The 26935-nt window shown below is 41.6% G+C and overlaps 1 protein-coding gene across 1 annotated transcript in view; it reads right to left on the reverse strand.

Moving 5' to 3' along the window:
- LOC122401544 (protein MLP1-like) overlaps positions 1-26935 on the reverse strand; it is a 103683-nt gene that overhangs the window by 3157 nt on the left and 73591 nt on the right. The window contains 2 exon segments of the mRNA XM_043403746.1: positions 11985-12025; positions 12190-12398. Coding sequence (XP_043259681.1) covers positions 11985-12025; positions 12190-12398 — 250 coding nt within the window.

A 26935-nucleotide genomic window follows, 5' to 3' on the forward strand; every position in this document is an offset into this window, starting at 1 on the left:
TATATTTTATTATTTTTATTTGTTTGTTTGATGTGAATTCAACTTTATTTATGTATCTGACTGCTTTGATATGTATAATATTGCAAGATATAATAATGTAATATTATATTCTTGCTCGAATTCTCGTAACATTCTACGGAGATACTTTGTTTGATTTTTCCATTTCGTTTGATTGTTTGGTGTTGATTCAACTTGGTGTCTCGATGACACTGATGAATATAACAATGCCCCTTTTGACATGTATAACATGGTGTCAATGCATATACCATGTTTGCTTCGATGACACTGATGAATATAAGATGTTTATTTTTACGTTTCAGCTTAAATTCTTGTAACATATTGCCAATATACTCTGTTCAATTCCCTTTAGCTAGGTGATAGATCATTTTTAAGTGTTTAAGAACCTCCTTTTTAATACCTCAGCTTACAATGATGTTTCAGAGAAGCGATAAGTCTACCGGGCCAAACATGAACAAGACGTCTCAAAGATGTGATAAGTCTACCGGACCTATGGACCTTGGACCTTTTGGCACGCACAGTTGGAAATTAAATCGTAAGGCAAGGGGTTAAACAAAATAATTGCTTGGTACAATTAAACTAGACTTAAGCTTCGACTGGTTGTATACGTGCTACCTTTGGCAAGTGTAGTGACCGCGGGTATGAATGTTACCCGTGAATAGTAACACATGTATATTGTTTTATCTGAGTATCTTTTGTTTAAAATTATAATCTTCTTGCACACCGCGATTTTCAAGATGACGAATGTCATAGTAGATTCATTTTTAATTTGACACTGATTTTAAAATGAATATATAATGAGTACATATACATATATGAATAGTACAACTTCCTCTCGTTCGCTTGTTCTCTGGTTCTCGCTTTCCGAGATTATGTCTCGACCGAAAGGATCGGAGAGTTTTGCTCGATCACCTCTGTTTGATAGAATGAAACATGTGACGCCTGTGTAGTAGGTGTGATAGCTCTTACCGCTTCAACCCCGGTGCAGCTTGGTTCAGCTTAAGTGGGGCCTCGCCGAGCGCATATATTCTCCTCTTTATACGGAAAAGAGAATGACCTCCGGCGAGAGTTCCTGACCCATATCCGTTCTCGAGTACTAAGCGGGTCCTGTTGTGACCGTGTGTCCTCCAGGGCCCGGCGGTTGTACGTAGAGAGGTCCGATAGACGTGGGTCAGGGGCGCGACTTGCTTTTCTGATAATCAAGGCCGGGGGGGATCAATCTGATACCCACACTCACTGCACGCTTATGAGCACGTGTCGCGTCGCGTTTTATTCAAGCGTGCGATGCTTTTACACGCCGCAATTTTCAATATGACAAATATCGTAATATCGATCGAAAGTAGAGTCATGATTTTAATATCATTTATAATACTTATAATTATATTAACTTTAGAACGAGTGTCAAATTAGTAGCTTCCGATTGTTCTTTACATTCTTCGATAATTAAATTCATTTTCATAATTTAGTCGACGACTTTGGGTATCTTCGATATCGAGGATACCCAAAGTCTTTCTTTACTTATTAAAATATATCATTAGATTTACGTGCAAGAAGATATTTCGCGATAAATATATTTTAGAGTCAAAGTAACCTCGTATATTATCTACTATTTTTACTTTGTCACTGCACTTGCCTGTAGTTGTAGTATTTGTAGTTTTACTGATTCAGTGTTGTTCTCTTACTAATCTATTAAACAAGTTTCTGTTACAGAGCATATTCCTATGGAAGTTTTAGGTCTATAAAGGTAACAATTAAGAATTCTTACAATTTTGTTTGATATTGCTTTGTTCGTGTTTCAGGAAATCATCGTGGGATAAATAGAAGATAGAAGAAAGAAGAAAGAAGAATGTATTTCATGTATTTTGTTTCAAATTGCTCAATTTATGTTTTAATAATTTAGGTTTATAGTTAGGTAGAATGTAACAGTATGTTTCAGGAAATCTTCGTCGAAGGATCAACAAGGAAGAATATATTTACTATGTATTTTGTTAGATGATTAGATAGGTAGGATGTAAATGAATTTAGATTTATAGTTAGGCAGGAGTTTGATTTTCTATATTAATCATTATATCAGGCAGGCAATATTTTGGTCTATTTCTCTGTTTTGTTGATGAGAATTTAGAAACAAATTCTTTCTCAAAAATTCTTTCGTTGATTGTTTCCATCGTTGATTGCACTTTCGTTTGTTTCTTCTTCGACCAACGATTGTTGGTCACAGATTTTTATTAATGGAGGGTGGTTGGGAATCGGTTAGGGCGGGTCTCCATTCGCAGCAACCTCCTCGTGGTGAGACCTGGGTAATATTATTTAGCGTTTAATTAATAATCGTATCACTCTTAGCTGGGTAATTCAATTATTAATTAAAAACTAAATATTATTAGCAAATTGGCTGCGATCCGCTTTGCATAGGTCATCATAAATATAGAGCTTCTTCGCTAGGCTAGTTTTGATTCTCATTGATTCATCAAAGATTCTAGAGTGTTGTCACAGATGTGGTATAGAAGTAGATCCTTCATCCAATTTATTTTTGCGGCCTATTTTTGTGGGGTCTCGAAACCACATTACCATTTTCGTGTCTTTTGCAACGTTACCAACAGATTCAGAAATGAATTTTAATCTCTTCCATAGTCACCTCACATGTATTTACGCAACCACAGACGAGATATATGAATAGACCTTTCACTTAATGTAATTTTTCGGCCGGAGTTTCTGGGGTCCCGGGACCCCATTACCATTTTCGTGTCACTCGCAACGTTATCAACAGATTCAGAAATTAACACAAGAGGAAGTGAAACAGAAAATAAAATTACATAAATTTTATTATTTTTTAACGGAATTAAAGCTGTAGGGTCTATCATTGGACATTAATCGATTAATTTCATTGGAGAAATCAATCGATTAAGAGTATTTAAAAATTTCAAGATTATTAAAATTCCTAAGGATGTATTTCATTGATACGTACACCGCAAATTCTCGTCTGTGACCATACCTCGTCTGTGGTAAATGCATACGAGTTGAAAAGTACGAATTATTCGCGTTTCCTTGACTAGTTAAAGTTGTAAATAATTTGCTAAAATCAGTCTATCCGCGGTTTCTATTTGAGGCATCCCTCGGGTTCGTAATACAAGCTTCGCGAGACATCGGAGCTTCCCCCGCCCCGCCGCCTAATTCGCGAGCGTTGCCGAGCACAGAGGACGGCCATCATTCATACTTTGAAAATAAACATAGCAAGACGTGTCGAGACGTATCGGCGTTTCGCGACCGAGGTGCGTATTTCTAACCTGTTTATCCTTCCACTATTACTACTCGCGTATTACTACTTTCGATCTCTTGCAATACGGTTTCGATTTAATCATTACTTAATTGTAATAATCGTTTGCGTACTTTAATGCATCGTTATTTCGTTTCTGTTACAGTCTCTTATTGGAACTCGAAATTAAGAAATAATAAGACTTGTTGGAACCTGCCAAGACGTGTCAGCGTTTCGCGACCAACGAGGTACATACGTGTTTCTAACCTTTTAATATTTCTTCATTATTATCAATTATTGTTTAATTATGATTTAATTTGTATTTCATTTCTGTTGCAGTCTCGGATTGAAATTCGACGCCATGGAAAGTTTCATTGGCGCGTAAACGACACCATAACAGATGGCAGACGAGTCGACAAATTTTGGAGGGAATATTGGTAACTTGTAAACAATTATAACAAAAATTAATATCCATATTAATATTTATATATTTTTATCTGATTATTACGTTATTCGATGCAAGCATGATCATAATTTTATAATCGGCCATTGTTAAGATAAATTATGAAAATCTTTGACAAACTTTTTATCCACTTCGATATACATATATCGAAGTATACGGAAATGGCGTCGGTAGATATCGACGATAAATTGGAATAGTTTATATTTAACTGTATTCTGATCGCGATTGAATATTTCCGAGTGTTATTTATTTAATTGATCGTTTATATTTCTTTATGAATTGTTGTAATTGCAATTTGCATATATATTTCGATGCAAGTTTAAGAAAACGTAGAAACCACGTAGTTGGAATATGCTATTAAAGCATAAATAATTAACGAACTTTAATTTTTGCAAATTTCGGAATATTTATAAAAATTATCGGATATTCTCACATTCGATGAAGTAAACATAATCATGCTTACAACTCTAACTATGAAATTTAGTGATATAATATTTATAAATTGAATAATTACTTGTACGTAATTATTTTCGTAGATAATATTTTATCGTTGAAATTCTCATTGATCGAGAATATTTCGCCTTCGTGGCATTGAACTTTTACGTGGCAAATTATGTATTATGCAGTAGTATTAAGTAAAGCAGTATTTCTGTTGACGAACTCTTATAAGAAGATGAAAAAAGAAAACTAGTAGGCTAAGCACAGGTGTGCTTGTTGTGTTTCTTGTCTCCTGTCCCTTTCTTTTCAGTTGTTTTCTTTTCAGGAAATTTGTTGGCCGCGCGCAATGCGGCCGGTAGATTCAGTGATTGTGCGTAATAACAAGTTTGTTTCTCGGGGCAAAGTGACCCCGAGTACGTTATCGTTCACGGTGTTAGGCAAACGCGAGAATAGAAGCAGTGTTTCTTACGCAGTATTAAATTATTTCCAGAGCATCGTGGCTCTCCGTGTTTTCTGAATCGCGATAATAGAGTCATTTGTTCGCCGATTTCAATCTTCGGTCGCGGTAATCTAATTTAATACTTTCCAATCAAATTAATTATTTTTCAATTTGACATTTAAACTCCTCGTTACCGGAATTAGAGTCAGTGCATCACGGAAGAGGATTATTTGGCGATGCTCCACGAGCAAACAATGTAAGTATAAATTTATACTTTGAAATTTTTAATTAAAAATTTTTACAGTTTTGACAATAGATTCTAATTGTTTTCTTACAGTTTTCTTACAGTTTCTGAACATGATCCTGGGAACCAGCAGCAGCACCCGGGGAGGTATCGGGCGGTGGACCACGAGCGAATAACGTAAGTATAAATTTATACTTTGAAATTTGTTAATTAAATATCTCTATAATTTTAACAATAGATTATAATTGCTTTCTTATTCTTTATAGCAGGAGCATGCAGGGGGCTTTGATGACTTCCACCGGGCAGCAGCAGCATCATTATGCAGTCATCCCAAAGGCACAAGTTCATCACTCGTGAGTCGCATGCTATTTGTGTTCCTCTGGTCCCCAACCATGTTGTAGGATGAAAGATCCGAATCAACACGGGTGACCAGTTGTATACTTGGTATTTTTGACGAGTTAAGTGACCGCGGGTATGAAAAATACCCATGAGTTATATTTTTTTAGTGCAGGCTAGGGTCTTCTTGCACTCGCGTTTTTTAATGTTACCAATAAATGTTACACAACTTCATATGAATTATATAATTGAGTAGAATACGAATTAATATAATGCGAAAGCATTATATCAATCATATGATCCAGTAGAATATCTTACAACATTAACATAATTATTAAATATTCGTTTTATCAATTAATACATCATATGATGTATTTCACGTGCAAGAAGGCGTTTCGCGACTGGTCGTTTCTCAACTCAAAGGAACATGCATGTTAGTTTCATCTTTTAAAAAATTTACTTTGACGACAGAATCGACCAGGGATAATTGAATATTTTTAATAATAATTTAACAAACTTATTTCAATTTGCAAAGTATATTATTTTATTATGATATCTTTATTAAAGTCTTCCATTTTGAACAACTAAATTTCAGTTACAAATTTGCCTTGAATAATAATATTTTTCAATATTAACGTACTCTGTTGTTGATATATTACATATAACAAGTCGAGTCATTTTAATTGAGAATAGATACCGTTTAGTTAATTATTAATAACCAGTTGTTCTAGTCAGGATTTTCAGGATACTTTTCCGTGTTCGTTGCCTAAGTTCATGCACATGCCCAAGTGTTATTTGCACGAGCGAAGGCAACGGGGCACGATGACTTAGTTTGTAACATTTACAATAATAATTTATCTGTGCGACTGACAATGCTAGTGTATCGTGCACGATGTACTGTCCACATATGTGTGTTTGTGGTTAGGTTGTGGAAGTGCATCGTATCAAAAGTTCATTACAATTCAGATACAGAATTTTTTACCATTACATTTATAACAATCGTAATAATAATATTAAACTTATAGTTATTATTTACTTGGCAATTGTTCGTATTGCATACACGTCAATGATATTGTTAAATGCATAATGAATTTTCTTTTCAATCTTATATAATCATATATGTATAGAGTATATTTTAATAAAGACTATATCAGATATATTAAAATGTTTTACATAAATAATAAAAGTACGCAATGGGCACTAGCTTTGTCAGTCCACTGCAAAAACTGGTACGTACACAATTAGAGTATGAATGAGGTTGTGTCCGGGTGTCGGAGGAACCCCGGGGAGTCCTCTCTAGTTTAGGTCGCGCCCGGATATTGAGAATGAGAACCGTGGAGTGTTTGTTTGAGAGACTGAGTTTTGCAATTTTTTAAATATAGGGTTAGGTAGGTAGGTAACTTATTCTCTGGTGTGTGTGTTTAAACCTAAGTAGGTAGGGTCAGGGCAGGACTGTCCACATTAGTAATTCGGGTAGGCGCGTTTTCGCGTGGCAGTTCTGTTCCTGTAGTTACGATTTCGAGAGTAGAAATCTTGCTGATTCAAACGGTGCACTTGTGCTGTTTGTTTCGGCTTTATTTTCGACTCCTCGAATCGCGCGACACTTAAAGTCGCTCTCTCGCGCTCGCGGTCGTGATCAGGTCCCTTTCGAAACGCTCGTCCCCCTCGAGATGACCACGTTGCTCTTTCAACAATTCGTATATTGTTGGAAGACTACGTATTGCACAAAATCTCGAGCCCGGTCTTTCGTAAGTTTTAGGCATCGGCAGGACCGCCGAAGAAAGAAAAGGCTCTCAATGAGCCGAAGAGGCCCTGACAAACTGTCTCAAGAGTGGGCTGCAACAAATGGCTTTTCATCTTCATCCTCGGATGAGAATGGAAAGTCATTCCTGTTACTACTTTGTCACTTAACTCGTCTGTAGTTGTAGTTAGTTTATTTTTCTGGCTGGCTCACGTATGCATGTACCATCAGGTACATGATTGCACCATACATGCCAGCCATCCCTCCCCATAACTCGCGGTTATGATATACATAGAGTTGCGAATATCCAATAATCGCGTTTGCTTGTAGAGTTGCGAATCACTGTTTTTCGCGTTTCCTTTTCTGGGTAGTGTTGCGCCTTGACACGATACGCGATTGGTTTTTTGCAAACTTAGGTACCGAATGTTTGCTTAAAAATAGCGTTGCGAATTATTGATAAACGTGATTGCTCGTAGAGTTGCGAAATACTATTTTTCGCGTTTACTTTTCAGGGTAGTGTTGCGAACAATCACGATTCGCGTTGCTTTTTTACTCTTTTATACATATATTATAATGGATGTCAACCGCGTTTCTAATTTTCATGTTATAAATTAGCGTTGCGATCTTGGTTAATCGTGCGATTTTTTATTTAGCGTTGCGATATTTTCAATGCCCAAATTCTACCCCGATTGTAGTACTAGTAGTAGTTAGTTTATTTTGTGGCCAGTACATGTCTATGTACATGTACCAATAGCCCCTGATTAAAGTTAGAGTTGCGAATAATATAAAATGTTCGCGTTTGCTCGTAGAGTTGCGAACAAATATTTATCGCGTTGATATATCAGTATTGCGAATAAATACGATTCGCGATTGTCTTTACGCAAACCTAGGAACCGGGCGTTTGCTTTAAAAATAGCGTTGCGAATTTTCAGTAAACGCGATTGCGAATTAGAGTTGCGAATTATTATTTTTCGCGTTTGCTTTTCAGGGTAGTGTTGCGAATAATTACCATTCGCGGTTGCTTTTATTCTTATAAATCGCGTTTGTAATTTTTCTATTATAAATTAGCGTTGCGATTGTTGATTTATCGCGTTGTTGCCCCGTAGTGTTGCGATATTTAAAACGTCTAACTTCATCCCCATATGTGCCACTCTATTGTAGTTTGAAGTAGCTTGATGTAGTTAGATTATTTTGTGCATGTATGTTTCTAGCTACAACCGAAGACGCCAGCACCTGATCCAGCGTTTTTGGGCAACGCGATTTGCATTAGCGTTGCGAAACATAAATGTATTTCCATTAAAGATAGAGTCGCGAATATACAATAATCGCGTTTTACTTGTAGAGTTGCGAATTCCTATTTTTCGCGTTTCCTTTTCAGGGTAGCGTGGCGAATTCCATACGCGATTGCTTTTATCGTTATTTAAGAATAGCGTTGCGAACGTACTGATCGGTTTGTTCTTAGCGTTGCGAATTACTATTTTTCGCGTTTATTTTTCAGGGTAGCGTTGCGAATAATCATAATTCGCGGTTGCTTTTATTGTTATAAATCGCGTTTGGAATTTTTATATTATAAATTAGCGTTGCGATCTTGACTTGTCGCGTTTTTTATTAATTAGAGTTGCGATTCAATGCCCAAAAGCTGACCAAAAAGCTGGCCAAAACGCTGCCCACTGCACCAGGATCATCGAGAAGCAAGCTGGGATTCTGCAAAGCCTCGAATGGCTCAACGTCATTATTAAAATTAGTGTTGCGCATAATTGAATATGGGTGCACGCGATTTAATTAATAAAGGAACCCTGTGTGGTTCATTTTACGAATAACAAGCACCATTCGCGTATAGTTTTTTATTTTATAAATTAGCGTTGCGAAAGAAAGAATCCACACACGGGTTGTTTGAATTTAAGACGAGTGGACGTTTATTCCAATTATGAGTTTATTCTCAAAAGAAATACTGCTTGAAAGTACTGTTGTGAATAGACCAATTGTTTTATTCTTCATAACGTGTTAAAATCTGTAATATATGGGAATGTATTTTAATCACAGATTTGTGATGCATTTAAAAATTCTATATTATGATTAATTTTATTGTAGATTAAATTTATGATTGCTATATAGATATCTATATCACTAATTATTCATTCTTAGAGTTGGTCATTTTTACGGGATATAATAACGTTTGCAATCCAATTGTTATTTATAAATAGCGAATTTTTCATAAATATTCTGTATTCTTTGCATAAATCAAAGTTTGTTCGCGATCATTGTTTTAATCGATGGAAAATAGAATGCTTGCATCAAAAGGGTATGCAAATTGCAATTCGATATTTCATATTGAGAGTTAATTGCCGCGTAGAATCGACATTTTCGTTAGCTATTGCTTTTTCTGTATGAACCTAATATAGTTTTGAATACAGTAAAATATAATTATTGCAATGTATACGTTTTGAAAAATTGTTTATTTCATAAAGGAAACGAAAAATAAAATCTACGGGTAACGAATGAATAAAATTTTCAATCTATTTCGTATTTATCTTAACACCGAGGCGAATTTTCATTCAATTTCACGTAATATTTATGTTTTTAAACTTTTTAATATCGATTTTTACTCGTGGAAGCTCAAATATTAATTTCATAATATCACTTTTTCTATGATCGATTACCATTAGTCTATCTTGACGGTATATAATTATTTTTTTCTGTGTTCATTAATACACTTTCGTTTCAGCTTTTAATCCTTTGAACAAGTTCTTGTTACAGAATATATAATCATCGAAGAATGGAATTGGAAATGGTACACGGATTCCATCTTGATCGCTCTTAGAGAAATATTTCATACAATTTTATTTATCGTCTGATTTATGTTTCAGGGAAACATCGTGGGATTAATCAAGACACCAAGAAGAAATATTTTTTCATATTTATTTGTTTTATATGAGTTATATATTTTATTGGATATGAGTTTTTGTTTCAGGAAAACATCGTGGGAGTGACGAAGACACCAAGAAAATATCTTGTTATATTTCTTTGTTTCCTGTCGGTTATATTTATTGTATATGAGTGTATGTTTTAGAAAAACATCGTGTGATTGACAAAGACACCAAGACGAAAATATTTCCTCATATTTCTTCATGTTTCTACAGATTGCGTTAGAATATAAGTACAAATGTATATAGATTATAAGATAAAAAAGCGTTCTCCTGCCGTTTATTAAATATTACCGAAACGTGTGCGTAAATTTAAGTGGGAATGATTAATATTAAGATACATATTAGTATTCTAATATGCAAGGCCCATACGTGCAGTTGCACATTTCTGGTTGGATCTTTAGGATCCTTTCTTCGTTTTAAACGAGTGTCTTGTTAGGCACTGTTATAATGCAAGTATTTATTTAAGAAGGAACAATTAATAATAAAGTACATATTGATAATTTAGTAATCAGGATTCATACGTGCAGTTGCACATTCCAATTTCGTTTCTAGAAAACATGTGATGGATTATTTCACATGTATCAACATTTTGTTAGGTTTTTCATCTCTTCATCGGTCAGAGTTCGTGCGTGCAGTTACACATTTCAATTTCGTTTTTAGAAAACATGTGTATCATCTCACATGTATTGACATTTTGTTAGGTTCTTCATCTATTGATTGGGCAGTTCTTTTAAGAACGCTCCTTCTCTAGCTCGTTTCTAACTTTTCGATAGCTTCTCCCTTAGATAGGTATTCGAATTTCTTGCCAAAGGAAGGGTGGTTGGGGCGAGGCTAGGGTGGGTCTCCAGTCGCAGCAACCTCCACGTGGTGAGACCCGGGTCATATTATTTACTATGTAATTAATAATTATATTAATTACATAGCAAATAATATGAGCTAATGGCTGCGTTCTTCTTATAGTTCCACATACCTTGTTCGTCCTGCTGTGCGGTCTAATAACACTGATTTCGAGTCGCAAATACGTGTTTGCCGAGTTAGTTTTTAAATAAATAATATATTAGAATTGAAAATAAAAAATAGAGGATTTGCGGTGTATTTATCAATGAGATCCTTACGTATTTTAATAATTTTGAAATCTTTAAATAATCTCAATCGATTGGTTATTCCAATGAAATTAATCGATTAATGTTCAATGATGGACCCTACAGCTTTAATTCCGTTCAAAAATAATAAAATTTATGTAATTTTATTTTCTGTCTCACTTCCTCTTGTGTTAATTTCTGAATCTGTTGATAACGTTGCGAGTGACACGAAAATGGTAATGGGGTCCCGGGACCCCAGAAACTCCGGCCGAAAAATTACATTAGGTGAAAGGTCTATTCATATACCTCGTCTGTGCTCGTATGCCTCGTCTGTGATTAAATTCTATTATGTAATTTTGTCAGTAGTCGGTACTGTAGTTCGCGCAACACATGATCGGCAACATGCCCCATGGAAGTTATGTTTTATCCTGTGTGTCGCTGGAGATCTTTTTAGTCACCCGGTTGTAGTATAGGGGGCCTCAACGTTCACTTACTGTACCGACTGTTTCAATACTCATTTTTCATTATTTCAATCGAATTTTTGAGTTCGGAAGCAGGACTATTTTTATTTAAATAAAATGCTAAATAATCTACAAGATCGATTTAGTTGGAATGACCAGCCGGATCAGCCGGAGAATTTTGTTTAAAATAAAACGACTTCCTCGACCAGTGTTCGACCGATGTACCAAACATGGGAATATTATTTGTCGTTATTATTAAACGATATTCTGTTACGATTGATGCGTGAGCTGTCGTTATTATTTTGAAAATTCACGGAAACGAAAAATAAAAAATGCCAGACTCTCCCCCGGGCAGTATGATGCGATTACGTGCCGGAATTTTATCGGATATTTTTGTAAATTCCATTTTATCATTGGACATACTCTTCGCCGTACAGTGTACACAGTTCTCTGTTGAAATTTCATTAATCCAGCAACAATCGTATCGGCATTTTTTTCGGGAATTTCCCACGGATAAAAATATTACCAGACTTTTTTTAATTATTAAAAACGCACGACCGTAGCTTTTATTCCCTGCGAACTCACTCGGTTTCCTTGTTCGGCGATGGTTCTCCCTTTGTCCATCGCTCGTTGTGCTGATTCGATTCGATTCGACGTGGATGTTACGTGGGAGAGGAAAAATGGAAAATAAACGTTAACCATAATACGCAGGCAATGTAACGTAATATTTTCTTTTTCTGTTTTGTTTCACATACAAAATTACTTTTCCTTTGGGTGGAAATCCTCGTACCTCAATATCTCTATTAAGAGCTTCTTCGATCAGCCATTGAGGCGCAGGATCCTCTTCGATGTTCCAAAATGTCGACGATTTCGTTTGCCCTAAATAAACGTTCACGCTGGCTGGTTCCTCGTTAATTCGCAAAATTTTCTCGTTCGGCTGGGGGTCGGTAGCGGACGTTTGCGTAAAGGTAGCCTTCGTTTCGGGCTCAATTTTTCTAACTGAAAAAATGTAACATTTACCATCGCAACGCTTATAATGATTTCGTTTTCTATTTATGTTGCTTATTTAACTTTCCTTAGAAATTCAAGGGATACCGAAATTCACGCAGTAGAAAAGTTCTCGAAAATTATTTTCTATTTCTAATAATTTGATTTTCATTTAATATTCCAACGTGTTCAATATCGTTTCAGAAGCGTTATCATAGGAGTTTGTTGTCCACAGGTGATCCGAGTGCTACTGCCACCTGGTGCAGTTATTTCCATTCTTTTCGACCGTTTTATTCGACGTATCGGTATGTTGATATCAAATTAAATCGTTTGAACGTTTAAAAAGAAAGCTATTACGTTTGATAGCTTATTAAAAATAGATCCTACGTTCAATGTACTATTTTTAAAATCCCATTTTAACACTATTCCTACCACGACCGGTCAAATGACCGTTTTTAAAATTTCGTTTAAAATTTCCTATTATACAACGTAATTGCATCACCTTTAAACTTCACGACTTTTCCTAAAATATACCTATAATACTTTTTCCAATATTCACTTCTTTTTTTATTGTTTATTTTTTGAGAAAAATTTGTAGTCTGTCTTACCTACTACGACCGGTCATTTTATTGGTTGAACGATTTATATCTTTTTGTAACGGTATTATCTCGAAGACTCAATTCTGAAACTATAAAGTCGTTACAAACGAAAGATAATGCAATTGTGGCATGATTTTAGCTGAAAAATGCCTTCCAGAGACTGCTTTAGACACTTCCAAGTGTTTATAACCCTCACTCGCCTATCGGCCTTACGGTGTTTATTTGCCAGACTGTTATCTAAAGTGGTCCAAAACCTGGGATTTTCTTACACCATCTTATCTATTATAACTGTAAAATAAATAAAATCATAACCGAAGGGGATGCCTAGACGAGTTCAAATCAGTAAAATCTTGTGATTCGAACAGAGAGCATCAAAACGTGAAAGTTGTTTATTATTTTATATTTTTATTCTATCATTATTCTACTCTTATTTTATCTGAATAAAAGAAACAATATTTTTATACTGTAAAATTGGCTATTATCTTCATTCTATATTAAAAAATATAAGTTGTGCTGAAAACCGGTCATTTGACCGCTCGCGGTAGGAATAGGTATACGCGAAGTGTCAGTAGGAATAGTGTTAAAACGATATCCCTCTGCTTCGATGCAAGCCTCGCATCGATAAACAATCGGATTTCTGTTCGATGTCTCGCTAGGCCCTATTTTAATTCCGATCGCGTTTACCGAGAACTGGTCGCGAGTAATTGAAAATTAGAACCGATACGCGTCCGCGGAGGGCAGCTTCTATACAATTTCTAGAGAAGCATTTACTTAAACAAAGGGGATTCCATCGAAATTACAGTGATCGAAGCTGCACGGCGCGTCCCCAATCGGAGCGAAACAGCGAATCGATACGCGAAATTTCTACAAAGGAGAGGGTTGCAACGGATAATCCGATCTTAGGGACAAGACGAACATCCTTTCTCCGATCTCCATCGTGGCCGTATTATCGGGTATTATCGGACCATATGGAATTTGGGCCCGAAAATAGTACCGTGCAGGAAATTGCTAACGACTTAAACGTTGGGGCGGTGCTCCAGCGACCGTGGGTCCCATGGGCCCGATTGTGATGGATGGAGTTCGGCAACACTGTAATTTTAAGGCGTTACAATGTGTACCCTAACGCGTAGATCTGCAACGATCGTCCATATGTCGCTCGATTGTCGTCCGTCGTTTTAAAAATGTGTTGGTCGATAACGAAACGATCGCATTCGTGGTCGATAAACTGTCGTCAATTATTCGGGTCCCAACTTACGACTAATGAAATTTGTCAATTAAACGGCGACGGGGAATTCTCCGTAAGCCTTAACCCTTGGTACGCTAATTAATTTCCACGGTCGAGTTGGCTTTATTTACGCGCGACAGGCTTCAAAATTGCAACGGACCGGGTTGTATATTTGCGCGGGCAGGTAACGCGGACCGCAGCCTGCAAAAATAACCCGACGGGAGTCGGGGAACGGAGTTTCGCTGATCGAAACCGTAACGTGCGCTCTGTAAATTGATCCCAGACTGAATTGATAGGCGGAATATTCGGGGGTTTCTTTATTAAAAGGAAAAACTAAACAAAAACCGAAGTAACAATATCTCCCGTTTTGTTGCGCTGGCCCAGTTCGCGCGATCGTTCTATATTTTATTTAGGCGGCGAATGTCGGCTTTATTTTTGAATCGGGCAAACGACCTCGTTGGCAATTGTAACATTGCTAGATTTCAGTTATAGAAATTATAATTTATGAAAAAGTGAATCGATGTCCAGCCAATTACGAGAAAATTAAGTTACGTAGTCGAAACGTCGAAGAGTAAATGTTTCACTCTGTTATTATTGCCCTACCTACCGCAAGAGATTATGCATTACTTTTTTAACTAATTACTACCACTTGTTTTTTGAGAAGATCACAGCAGGGTGGTCTAAGGCATCCAAGAATAAATTACCAAGTTACTCTGTTATTAATCTTAGAGCAACCATAGGTAAGACTGCTTTTTTTGCGGGGCAAAAATGTGTCCTCGGCGTTACGCTTCTCCCATTAACAATTAATGCTATTACCGAGTCTGTGAAAAATCCAGTTTCTTTCGTGGCTGGAAAAAACTTGTCACTCGCTCAGAAAACACTCCAAACAATCTCTAACAAATTATACGGGGGTCTGGGTCGGATAAAAAATGGTAAACTAAAACCGGTTTCAAATTCCGCAGCAATAAATCTGAATTTACAATATTCCCCGGGTAAGTCGCAAAAATGCAAAGATCAATTTCCATATTAACAAGTGTCCCATTAATGAGATAAAGGAACCGACGTTCCCCGGTTTAACGTTTTTTATTTAAAAACCCATATTATGAAATTTAAAAGCGACTGCACCACTAGAGATTAAATTAATAACTGGGGAGCTTACTCTGTATTACCGCTGGACACTTGTAAGTCCGTCGTTTTAACGAACCTCGATTACAACTCGTATTCCTTGATAGCAAACGGTAGAGCAACAAAACTGTTGTTAATTAACGGAATAAGTTAACGTCCTATGAAGAAGGTGAGCTTCCATACAGTGTAATAAATTCTTCTAAAAATTCTGTCTTTCAATTTGCGTTGCTGCAAGCCGATGCAATTTGAAATAAATAAATTTGAAAAAAGACTGTCGATCAAAGAGAAAAAGAACGAGTTTCGTGTCGATACGCGACGGTGTTCGGAAAGCTAGGACCCCGTCTCGTCACGGCAGCATGGAATTATTGTAGATAATATGTGGATAGTTAGTCCGCGATTAGTCTGTCCAGCGGATTATATTCCTCCCCTTTTCGTTCCCGTGGTGCCCCGGGGGCAGCAGCGCCGTGATAAATGACCGAATCCTTTAGCGTTTTTTAGCCACGGACCGCTTAGCTGATTCGTTCCTCTTCCCCTCTCACCGCCAGCCCTCCCGGAACCGTAGACCCGCTGGACCGAAGGTCGTCGGTACAATTTCGCCGTAAATCACTGGAAATCGTTGACGTAAACGGCAAGGGTAATTAGATACACTTACCCGCGGTGAGGCGCGCTTCTTGCGCGTTCACGGACGCTACGTTCTGTTCCTGGACCGCGGCACTCCTCTCCGTTCTCTGCAACAACAACGACCTGGTCACGGTTGAACGGTAGACTGGGCCCGTTTTACGCGACCGCGATTATTCCCAACGAAATCGACCCTTCCGCGTTCGATTTTAAAAATGAGAAATTGTTGCAAACGAAACGACTGCTCTTTAACTTTTGAGCTCTTATTTTACGTAAACGTCGACACGCTTCTTTTGTGGTTACGCAAACTAATCGAGGCCATTTTGAAAGAATACATTTAGTGAAGAGGATAAGGGATAGCTGTTTTCGTAACATATGGTCGAGCATTGTCATAAAAGAAATATAAACGAATGTATTGTTTGACCAAGCATTTGCATTCCCGAACTATACATATGTGAGTAACTTTGAGTTTCGAGATCTGATTAAATTTAGAACGCATTCTTGATTATTGTTTCGTGTACTAAAGAAGACAGATCGAATTAGGTTGCAGACCAAATAACAATGCTCGCGTCGATCAGCGTTTTCAATTTGGTAATCTCATTTAGTAACCACAGATTTATAGTGGAATTCAATACACCCAGGCGCCATGAAAATTAAAAGACAGTTCGTAAAAGGTGGTGGACCCTCTCTCTGTTGTTCCAAACTTTCGCGACATCGTTAATGCATCGTCCTAGACGGGGGATGAAGGAAAGGCGAGGGGGGTGTAACCGAGCGCGCCTAATTTCGAGACTCACCGTTGTTTATTGTCGAATCCTTTTAGTCGGGGATAGGGCGCGTTGCCCGTAAGAAGTTCCATCGGAAAAGGAGCCGGTTGGCCGGCGTCGAAGCAAAAAAGGGGATGGAAAGATTTTCGTCGTTAACGCGACCGAGACACCACCCTAACGATCACCCTAGCGTCGCGTTTCGTTCGCTTAAAATCCGCCGGGATCGTTACAGTTTTAATGCGTGGACTCTCCCCTTAAATCAGTGCCACTAGGTACACGCCTTGGCTCTCGCTTTCAGACCCCCCGCGAACTCATATTTTCATTCCAGTGTCATTAACGCGAGCCACGTTTTTAAGTCGCGCGTAAAATTGCGTTTAGATGGTTTATTAATCGTAAAAGAAATATGCTGTTACGGTTTCATCGAACTTAGGACGTCGTTCTTCGTTTATGGTGTTCAGGAATGGCTAAGGGGCGGAGGAATGTCATTTTTAACGAATCTCTTAATTATAATTCCGTATAGCAAAGAAGATTTAGTTATTTGGAATAATAATACTTCTACTGCATTTTTTATTTACGACTGCCTTCGAGCCGGGAAAGCCGCGAGTCATCTTGAAAATTACTCGTAAGATTGAATAGTGGGCAATCTCGAAATCGGAAGAGTCCGTAGCAAGTTAGTTTCTTGTGAAAGTGGCCGTTCCCGATCGTTCTTGATTATTTTTTCTTCGCTGGCGAGTACCGTGCGACGATTTGTACGGAGAAAAATAACGGACAGACGAGGATAGATTAGAAATAGAATTGCTTCTGCAATGTTGTACGCCTTTTGAAACGAAGCCACTGTAATTTGCTTCGTTTCTAGAAAAAGAAACGTTCGAGGCATCTACAGCGATTAAGGTGTAAAAAGTTGAACGGTTAATAAATTAAACTATACCTCTTCGACGGGAGTCTTTGAGGCAACATTAGCAGATAGACGTAAAAATGATCGAAACATCGATTACAGGACGGAGTTAGCTATGTCGTCGTGTTTGCGGGAAACAATAGGAAACGGAACGTTAACTACGAGAACGAACCGTACGGCGCGGCAAAGGATACGCGGGGCACCGATAATAACAATCGCGTTTACGAATTCAAACGTCAGAGAGCTTAATAAACGCGTTGGTAAATATTGGCGGTGGAGGATAATTGCACTTCGGATCCCCCCCCTCCCCCCCCACCCTCCCCCGCCTCCCGACGGCTTTCACAAATATTTCATTTCAACTCGGACGAGCTGAAATCCCGATTGGTCGGTCCGAGCCACTTTCATACGGCCAAGCAAACGGAGTCGTAGAATTCCGTTTCGAAGTGGACCTTCGCGGCTTGTACGCGATTCTGCCTGGGTCACCTCGTATTTATAATAGACGAGGAGAGGAATAGCGGTGAACATCGTCGGGCCGCGGATGAATATAACGTTACAAAATGGCAAAAGTGGCCGCGGGGCGATCGAAGCCGACTCGTTAGAGACACGCCCGTGGAAAACCGCGGGGCCGCTCGACATTAAAATCGCATTTGCCAGTTTTCCGCGGAATCCGCGAGAGTCGATCCGTCGCCGGGCAACGGGGCCCCGGAGCTCGTGACTCGCGAACGGCATTAAATTGTAATTTAACAGCGACATTTACGTCGGCTTTAACGATAAGTGATTTTATTGCGTCTCTGACTGATTGCACGACGTCCGATTCAATTACGTTTCTGTTTCGTGCGGAGACACGCAACGCGAGATGCGGTACGCGTCGATGGATCGTAAAGGTCGGTTTTATGATCCACCGAATAATTAGGCTCGGGCTATTAATGCCACTCGATGAAACAAAAGTACGTTTTATTCTGTTTGCTCCATATTCGACCGTTGAGCTGAAATGTCCTCGTGATTCGTCGATACGGTCTAAGAATATTTAATTGTTTATTGAAAATCGGTTCGGGCAACAGTATTTAAATTCGTGTACAGTTTTGGTCCTTACCGTTCAACTTGTCTTCTATTATTGGCGTGCATGTGCAATGGTGCATTCATTATTTGGTAAAAGTACGTAGAAATACGCCAATAATAACGTTTAGATGCCTGTGGACAAGCAAAAACACAGTTTCAGAGAGAAACGTAATAAAACTCAGCTAAACGTCAAATGCTGTCACTTCTATTGAATTAGGAACAGTCGAATGCATTTGTTTTCATTGAATTACAATTAGAAGAACGATTAAATCCCTGTCATAACTGCATTATTTGCTCGAGATTCAGTTTAAGAATATTTAATGGTTCATTGAAAATCGGATCGAGCAATATTATTTAAATTTGTGTACAGTTTGGGTCCCCAGCGTACAGGTGTGCTCTGTACGCGTCTCGTTCGACTTGTCTCGTCGTTGGAAACCATTCATTATCCGTGGAGCGGTCGAACGCGCTGTCTCGCGAAAAAGTCCAACGTTTCGTTCTACTTTCATCGACGCGATTAATCATCCGTCCCGAGACGCGGTCGAGTCGGAGGCCAGGCGGGTCGAGCGTTAATTCCGAGCGGAATCTGGCGTCCAGCCGTTGTTAACGCGCCGTCCGGCAATAATACGATCGTCGGAAGCGTCGTTCGGTGGGTCTTTGGACTCGCAGGGGGAGGAAAACGCCAAGCGCGTATCGGTTCCCCGGTTTCATCGGGCTCTCCAACGAGAGTACACCTATAATTTGTAACGTGGCTCGGGTACCGGCCTAATGGAAAAATGCGTTCCGGCCAATTTTACGCGCAGCCGTCAGGCCAGGTTGTTGGCCGGCACAAGATGAACAGGATGAGAGCAAAACGAGAGGGAAACGGAAGAGGAGGAGACGGCCACGGCCACGGCCACGAACGAGACGGACGACTGTGCGAAAGCTGGCCACCGGCTGGGTCTTAACCCTTGAACGCGTTAAGGGTGACCGAGTGCACCTTCTTGGTATAAGAAGATCGCGAAAAGGCAACACGGATAAGTACGTGGCCATTTCACGCCAAATCGATTACTTTTTTACCCCCGCCGACGCCAGGAATTTTGTTACGATTGAATCGTAGCACCGTTCGTTCGTCCTTGGTCGCGAACGAGCTTCGGGATATTAAATTGATTTTGTTAAAAAAAAATGTATCGACGGATCGAAGAGCAAAATAATACGGGAAACTTTTACATCAACGTCACAACGAGTAAAAATGCGGACAATAAACGGCGACCAAACGCAACGCGCAAAATGCAAAAACGTTATTCGCGTTATTCACGCGGCGGCAGTTTGCCCGCGGATCGAACGGTAGCAAACGACAGGCGAGTATTTAATATTTTTCGTTTGCATCAGCGCGTCTCTGACAAATTTACAGGCCGGGAATTTTCTCCGTTCGGCGTGTGTATACGACGCGAATTATTATGGGATCGCGTGCAACGATGGCCCGTGAAGGGGGATGATTAACGGTTACGCGGACGGTTCAGTTTTCCAAAGACAATTGTTTAACTCGTCAATATTGAACAGCGTTCAATTAGGGGCGTATTGAAATGAACACCGCGAACCGGGCGGTCCCCTCCCCACACTCCCCTCAACCCGACGCTGATACAGCGATATCACGTTGGTTTTAAATCCCCCGCACAACGATCTGCAATCCGTAAATGAAAATCTGTCTGCGGGGCCGCGAAACAGGCACACACGGATGGAATATCGAATAACATTTATTTGTCGAAGGGACGCTCAGCGGAATACGAACAGGAGATACAGTTTTTCCATATCAGCACCCTGGTTCGATGGAATTCTTGCGCTCGTGGTGTGGATACACAGTCGAAGCTGGAGGACCGTATCGATTTCCAAACATTTTCAAAGATAACTCTCTTTCGAAAATAGAGATTACTAGACGACAAATTGGGGTAACGAGGAGTAAAAAGTATTTTGATTTTGATTTACGAAATCGGACGGGAATCGCCCCTCGAGGCGGCAGTTTGTAACCGTTTAGTAAACAGGATCCTAAACTGCCCGACGCCGACGTAATAATCGGTTACATAATAACGAAGCGTAACAATCATAGAACCATAAATCACGTCGCGAGTAAAAATCGGCAACACGCAGTCTCAACAACGCGATATCAATTCCACGTCGCTCCCTTTCACCGTGGCCACCTCAAACAATTATCTCATCTGGCGTACGGACGCGCGGATCAACATAAATCTCCCTCTTTTTCTTATGCATTATTGAGCGTTTACGCGTCAGCGTGGCATAAACTCGGGGAACGAAAGCCCCGACCGACCGGTTAACCATCGTCTCGCGTGGTGATGCGCGTTTAACAGTCGCGGGGCCAAAGGTCGTATCGATCGGCGATCCCGAGGACAGTCATCGACCAGCGTTTAAACGGCCGGGGCAATGGCGGTGCTCGTTTATTGCTCGTCGGCTTTGATTAACAACGACGTCACGCAGAACGAACGCTCGAGAGTCGCGGTTGCCGTAGCGATGGGATCGACTCGTCTCGCGTCGAGTGTCGAGTGTCGTGATTTTTTGGTCCATCTTCGCCGCGTAGGGGCAGAAAATAACGGTTAAGGTCGATTACTCCGAGAATCGGTGCGATATTTATCAACCAATGGTAAAAATAAAATTAATCTGTTGGTCACCTGTAGACTTCCTAATCAGTTTCGCTTGGAGTTTTCGCTCGCGACGGTACGAACGCTTTCTAAGATGAAATTACCGGATAACTCGCGAAACGAGACGAGGGATGGGGGGCGATCGAACTGGCCACCGCCATCCGAGGACGCCGGACGTCGAACGAGGAGAGGAAGGACGGAACCGCCGGCATCCTCGGGACCGTAAGCGAGTAACAAGCCAAGCATTCTCGGACGTAAAGATGTCTCGGCAGTCGGCTCTCGGTTATATCTTCATTATAAGGCCGGCAGAGTTACGTACTGCCGCGGCGGCCTCGTGGTGTTCAAAATTATGCGCCGCCCGCAGTTATCATTGCCTTCGGGGTCAGCCGCACGAATAATTGGCTTCCACCCATATAATACTCTCCATACGTACGTACGTTAGGTCTGCCAACGTCCCACGATCATCCTCCTTTCTAAGCGAACCGAGCGCGCGCCCCGTTATCGAATTAAAAACCTCCTCCGAGTGGCTAACGGGACGCTGATTCGTCGGATTAAATTGGTATTCGCGTTGTTTCCGCGCGCCTACCGATCCTCCCGGGAGAGGAAGCGTTTCGTCGAGGATTGAGCCGGAGGTAATCGCCTGGGTACCACTCTCGACTCTCTTCTTAAACTATTCGAATCGCCCGGTCGCCGATATCGCGATGGAAAATTGAATGCAACGCGGAGGATCGTTCAGAATTCTTTTTACTTGATCTTTACGGCGTTCGATACCTGGGTAATTTTACTTAGTTAATCGATACGATGACAATACGTCGGAGTATGTAAGTCGATGGAGTTTGGCGTGGATCGACGAGAGTTTATCGAACTTTGGGGCCCGGCGATGCGGTGTGTCTCGCAGCGATCCGAACTGCTCGCGTTTTCTTACGAAACGAATGGAATGCATAAGTATTTCCGGCGGTGTTCCACGGAGCCGCGGAGGGAGGATTCTCTCGCGGCGACTTCCGGCTGCGAGGCGAGCTAGTGTCCCTAATTACCGTGTCGGTTCATGAATACGATTGCCGCCGCGCGACCGTGCCTTCGCCGCGGCACGGAAGCTAGCGTGGCGTCACCGGTTGTTACTCCGCTCATGAATTTATGTATCTGCATTCTCCAACGCAGTTCGAGGCACCCCGATGAAGAAGAAGAATCGTCCTCTGCTCCGGTCTGCCCGTTTCCTTACCCTTTGGCACGCCTCGGTACCCTCGAACGATGTCGCGGATTCGAGGCTGCCGGATGAGCAACTGAAACCGCCTGTCGCGACTGTACAGGCTCTTCCATAACGCGTGACTCTTTAATTTACTATCCAATTTCATTGCATCAAAGTAATTCCCACGCATTGTACGTTCAGCTCGTACGGAGGGCCTTAAGTCGACCGTGAACTCTAAAATTTGAAAACAAACTTGCTCTCTTCGAGCCTTTGTGCTCAACCGATGACAGCAGGTGATTTGTGAACGCACACAATCATGTTCATCAACATACAAGGTCTGCTTGCCATCAGATTACTAACGTAATCTATCAGTGTATCAGTAAGTGTCTTACAATGCGTTACTCGAAGCAGGAGGGAGCTGAAGGAAGATTAATGCCATTGTGGAAATATTCCAGGAGACGGATGGAATACTTAGAGATTGTATCGGTGTTCAGTAAAAATCATCGGGTCACATTTTGAACATTTCTCCCATGAAGTTAAAACAACGTCCGTTTGTTAACTTAAACGATATTCGAATTGTTTTTCTGCATAGACAACAATAATGCAAGTAATTGGGCGTTTCGTTCCCGACACGCGACGCTTTCTTTCTATGCGAAAGTACCACTTCCTCTATTCCTAGATGTTCAGCGAGTTCCCGGCAACGACTCCGGCACGACACACTCGCGATTACCATTTCTATAGCAATTAGAACGGTCTGTTATCCATAGATCTGAGCACATACGTCGATATCTCATAAGGATAGCCTAGTTACCGGCAGGAATCACGTCTAGTCGCGTTCGCCGGTTGCCTCGCGATACTTGAACGTCCTCGCCGACTCGCAGCACGGCGATGAACAAAAGAAACCAGCGCGACTTAACATATTAGCGTTAATTAAGGCAATTATGTCTCCGCGTAGCGAGCATGAGACTGTGTCCGCTTCTGTGCCTCGGCTCATCCATATTCAAAAGTCGTTTCCGACTGGTGGTGCGCGCGTCGTCTACGCAACCGACGTCGTCGTCTCTTTACAACCTGCACAGCGTCGTTGACAGTCATCGTGGGACTGTCCCGTTCACCTCCGCCATTAACGATCGAGGTCACCCGTAACGTAATCCCCGCGTTTTCATATTCGTTCGTTCGTCCATCGCGTCTTCGAATCCCTTTTGCATCCTAATCCATCCGCAATGGAACAGAGTTGCGCTTAGGAGAAGCCGTCAACTATTTCCGGGTCGATGTCGGAAGCAACCCTCACCGATCGCAACGAAATTTGGCAGCGAACGCTTTTTTAGGCTATTTTGATCGCAGGCAGTTGGTCTACGGTATCTCTTTATTTCCAGTTTGTCAAAGAATTTATCGTCCACTAAATGACACTTTGTATAAATGCTCTGGACAGTAGTGAAAACTTGGCGTGGAAAATGAACGAGGGAAAGACGTAGGAAAAGCTAGAAGGAGGGAAACAGAGACATCGTCGAAAGAGGGGGAGGAACGAGAGAGAGGGAATGGAGTCTAGTCGAGTCCGCGAGAAGGATAAAGTAGACAGGAGTTAAAAGAGGGAAGGGTGAGCAAGGCTAGGTCGACTGGATATAGATAGAGTCTAAGGGGTGGTTGGCCGGAAGAGAGTGAAGAGGACAAGAGAGAGGAAAGGAGAAAACCAGGCACGTCTAGGTTTTGCTATGACCAATGGCGGACGGGGACAGAGCGCGCGCCGTTCGTATCGATCCAAGAGACTACGCTGGACTCCGTCGAGTACCTCTCTCCCGGGTCACCTCATCCGTCCTCCGCGAATCTTCATCGTCCACCTTTTTCACTCCGGGTCGATGCTACTTTATGCTCTTGTTCCCTTGGAATTTATCCCCAGACTTTATCCTCCGTCTTCTCCCGCCCGCGCCAACCCTGCGTCTTTCGACTCTAAACCCTTTGCTTCTTCTTTCTGTTTCGTCCGGGTCATCGTTCCCCGCGCTCGAAATAATTGTTTCAGCGAGTCTTTCGACGTTGATATTAATTTGAAAGAAACAGAATCGTGGATGTATTATCTAAACCCCAAAAATCTGTAAAGATCAAAACTTCGAACCGAAACTCGAACAATTGTTCTTTACTCGGAGGTAAATGCAAAAGTAGGAATTATGTTTCGATCGTCGGTAATTTAACTTTTTCTTAGGCCACGTTAGTTCCGCCGTATCTCTTGCGCCGCGATCTACTCCCTAGCGAAAAGAGTTCTTTAACTCTAATTGCTCGAGACGTTCTCCAAATCCAGCGGGGGTGCACCTCGAAGGCGGAAGAATGGAGGGCACTCTTAACCTCTTGGCGAGGAAGGCGCTTGCGCGAGACCCTCGACAGGATCCCAGGCTAGGTCCTCCCTGCTCGGGGACACGATGAATCGAGGGAAAGAGCGAGCGAGCAAAGTGAAACGCGTGGGAGGGAAAGAGGAATAGTGTGTCACCAGCGCGTGTCGCCGCGGCGGTGACACTCTACTGGACATGCGTACTCTTTCGACCTATCGTTGCTCGGGTTATTAAAATTTTCGAGCCAATGGACAGTCGCCGATCGACTGTCATGGGCTGCTCCCTCCAGAGGACTCGCTTCTTCCGAGTTCGAGGAGGGATACGGGTTAGGAATGGTTTGAGCTTCGCTCCAAGGAATCGAATTTCGAATACGATCGACGAAAAATATATATTCGTATCGTCACGTATGATCGGATACAAAAATTGACGGTAGAAGACAATATATAATCATATCATATAATGTATGGTCGTATCAGATAATATGTGGTCGTATCGAACAATGCACGTGCCTTATCAGTTCGTACATGTCCATATAAGAAGGTACGAGCCTGTATCCTAGATGATAATACAGTAGAGCCCCCCGTATCCGAACGCCAATTATCTCAATACCCTACAACGTTCTGTTATCCAAACAAAGTGGTTCTGATCGTTCGGTTATTAGAATATCCAAATCTCTTCCTGCAATTTTAAGGTCTCTGCCAATTTCATCGTTCTTACAGCATTACGAAACATTCGTTCCTCTTCGAACAAAGAATATACGATTTGCAATATTATAGCAACGAAGTAGCAACACGGACCGCGAAGCCAACCGGTTAATTTCACCCCCGCGTAACGGCGAACCCTTAAAGTACTCGTGACAGAGGGTCGATTATCAGATGCGCAGATAATAGAGAGGGCCCGAAAGAGTAGAAATCAGAGAAACAGAGGGAGCAGAGAAAGAAGAGGTGGAGTCCTCTTGGGCTTGTCATCGCGAGGGATCAGGAGGCACGGTCCCTGCACGCGATCGTCGAGTCGTTCGTTACGTTTGCGGGAAGGAGGGAAGAAACGTCGGCCGAGCAAGGAGGCAACAAAGAGAGAAAGAGAGGCGGGGTGGCGGAGAACTAGGATGATTTTATGGTCGTGCAAGTCGGGGCAGGGTCGTTGAGTGGCGGTTTTTGTTGCGAGCCTCGGTGGACTGGGTCCCGAACCGTCCGGCATCTCTCCTCCGTGTACCGCCCACTCCATTATCTCGGTGATGATGAGTGCGCGGGCGGGTGGACCTCGTAACACACATCAGCGGAAGGATTACCCTTCCTTCCAGCGTCTCCTGCCATCTCGGCCACCTCCTTGTTTCTCGGGTTGCCCCGCGCCGCCCCGATACATCGTCCTGCGTGGGCTAATGGGCAGAATGATTTGCGAGCAAAAAATAAATTGCTCGGGAATTCTTCGATGACGGAACCCGGGGATAGCTTCCCTGAACCTCCTTCGATCGGATTTTCGCAGCACACGCTCGACTACGACTCCGTACGACGAGTCTGACGTTTCAAAATTGCCGCCGCCGCGAGCCGCGAGGCCCCCGTTTTGATTCGAACGATACCAAAGCGCGTTTGACCGATGTACCCCGTCCGAACGACGATTTCTCTTTTAACAAAATAATCTTGGATCAAAGGTGTTCAGCAGCGTCTTTCACCCGGTCACCGGATCCGGGTTTTTGCAAGGTTGTCACGTAGTAGCATGAACGATGCCGGGCAACGGGATCGACTTCCAGGAGGAGCGTCGTCAGGAGGGCGGCGTGCGTCGTCCCGGGCGACCCAGGACAATCTTATCTTCCGCGAAAAAAAATTGAGACGTCGGTTCGCGTCTTTGTGAACTTCTGGACGGGATATACATAACTGCCGTGGTCGTATCAGGTTTTCTGGCGTCCGATGCGGGGGGGAGATAGGGGCCGGGGCGAGCTTATGCGTAATCAGACCCGTATCCCCACATATTAACGAACCAAGTGTCCGTGCACGCCCGCGCGTTCTTGTGTGCTCGCATGCGTCCGCAGATTCCCATCGCGTACACAACCAGCGACAAATCGGTTAGCGGAACGCAGCACGGACGAAACCGTGGTATCCTTCATCCGGGGACTCCGTTCTGTCCTTCTCGAGA

Source organism: Colletes gigas, unplaced genomic scaffold, assembly GCF_013123115.1.
Source record: "Colletes gigas isolate AHSC1104 unplaced genomic scaffold, ASM1312311v1 Colletes_gigas_Sc00025, whole genome shotgun sequence".
NCBI classification, from domain to species: Eukaryota; Metazoa; Arthropoda; class Insecta; order Hymenoptera; family Colletidae; genus Colletes; species Colletes gigas.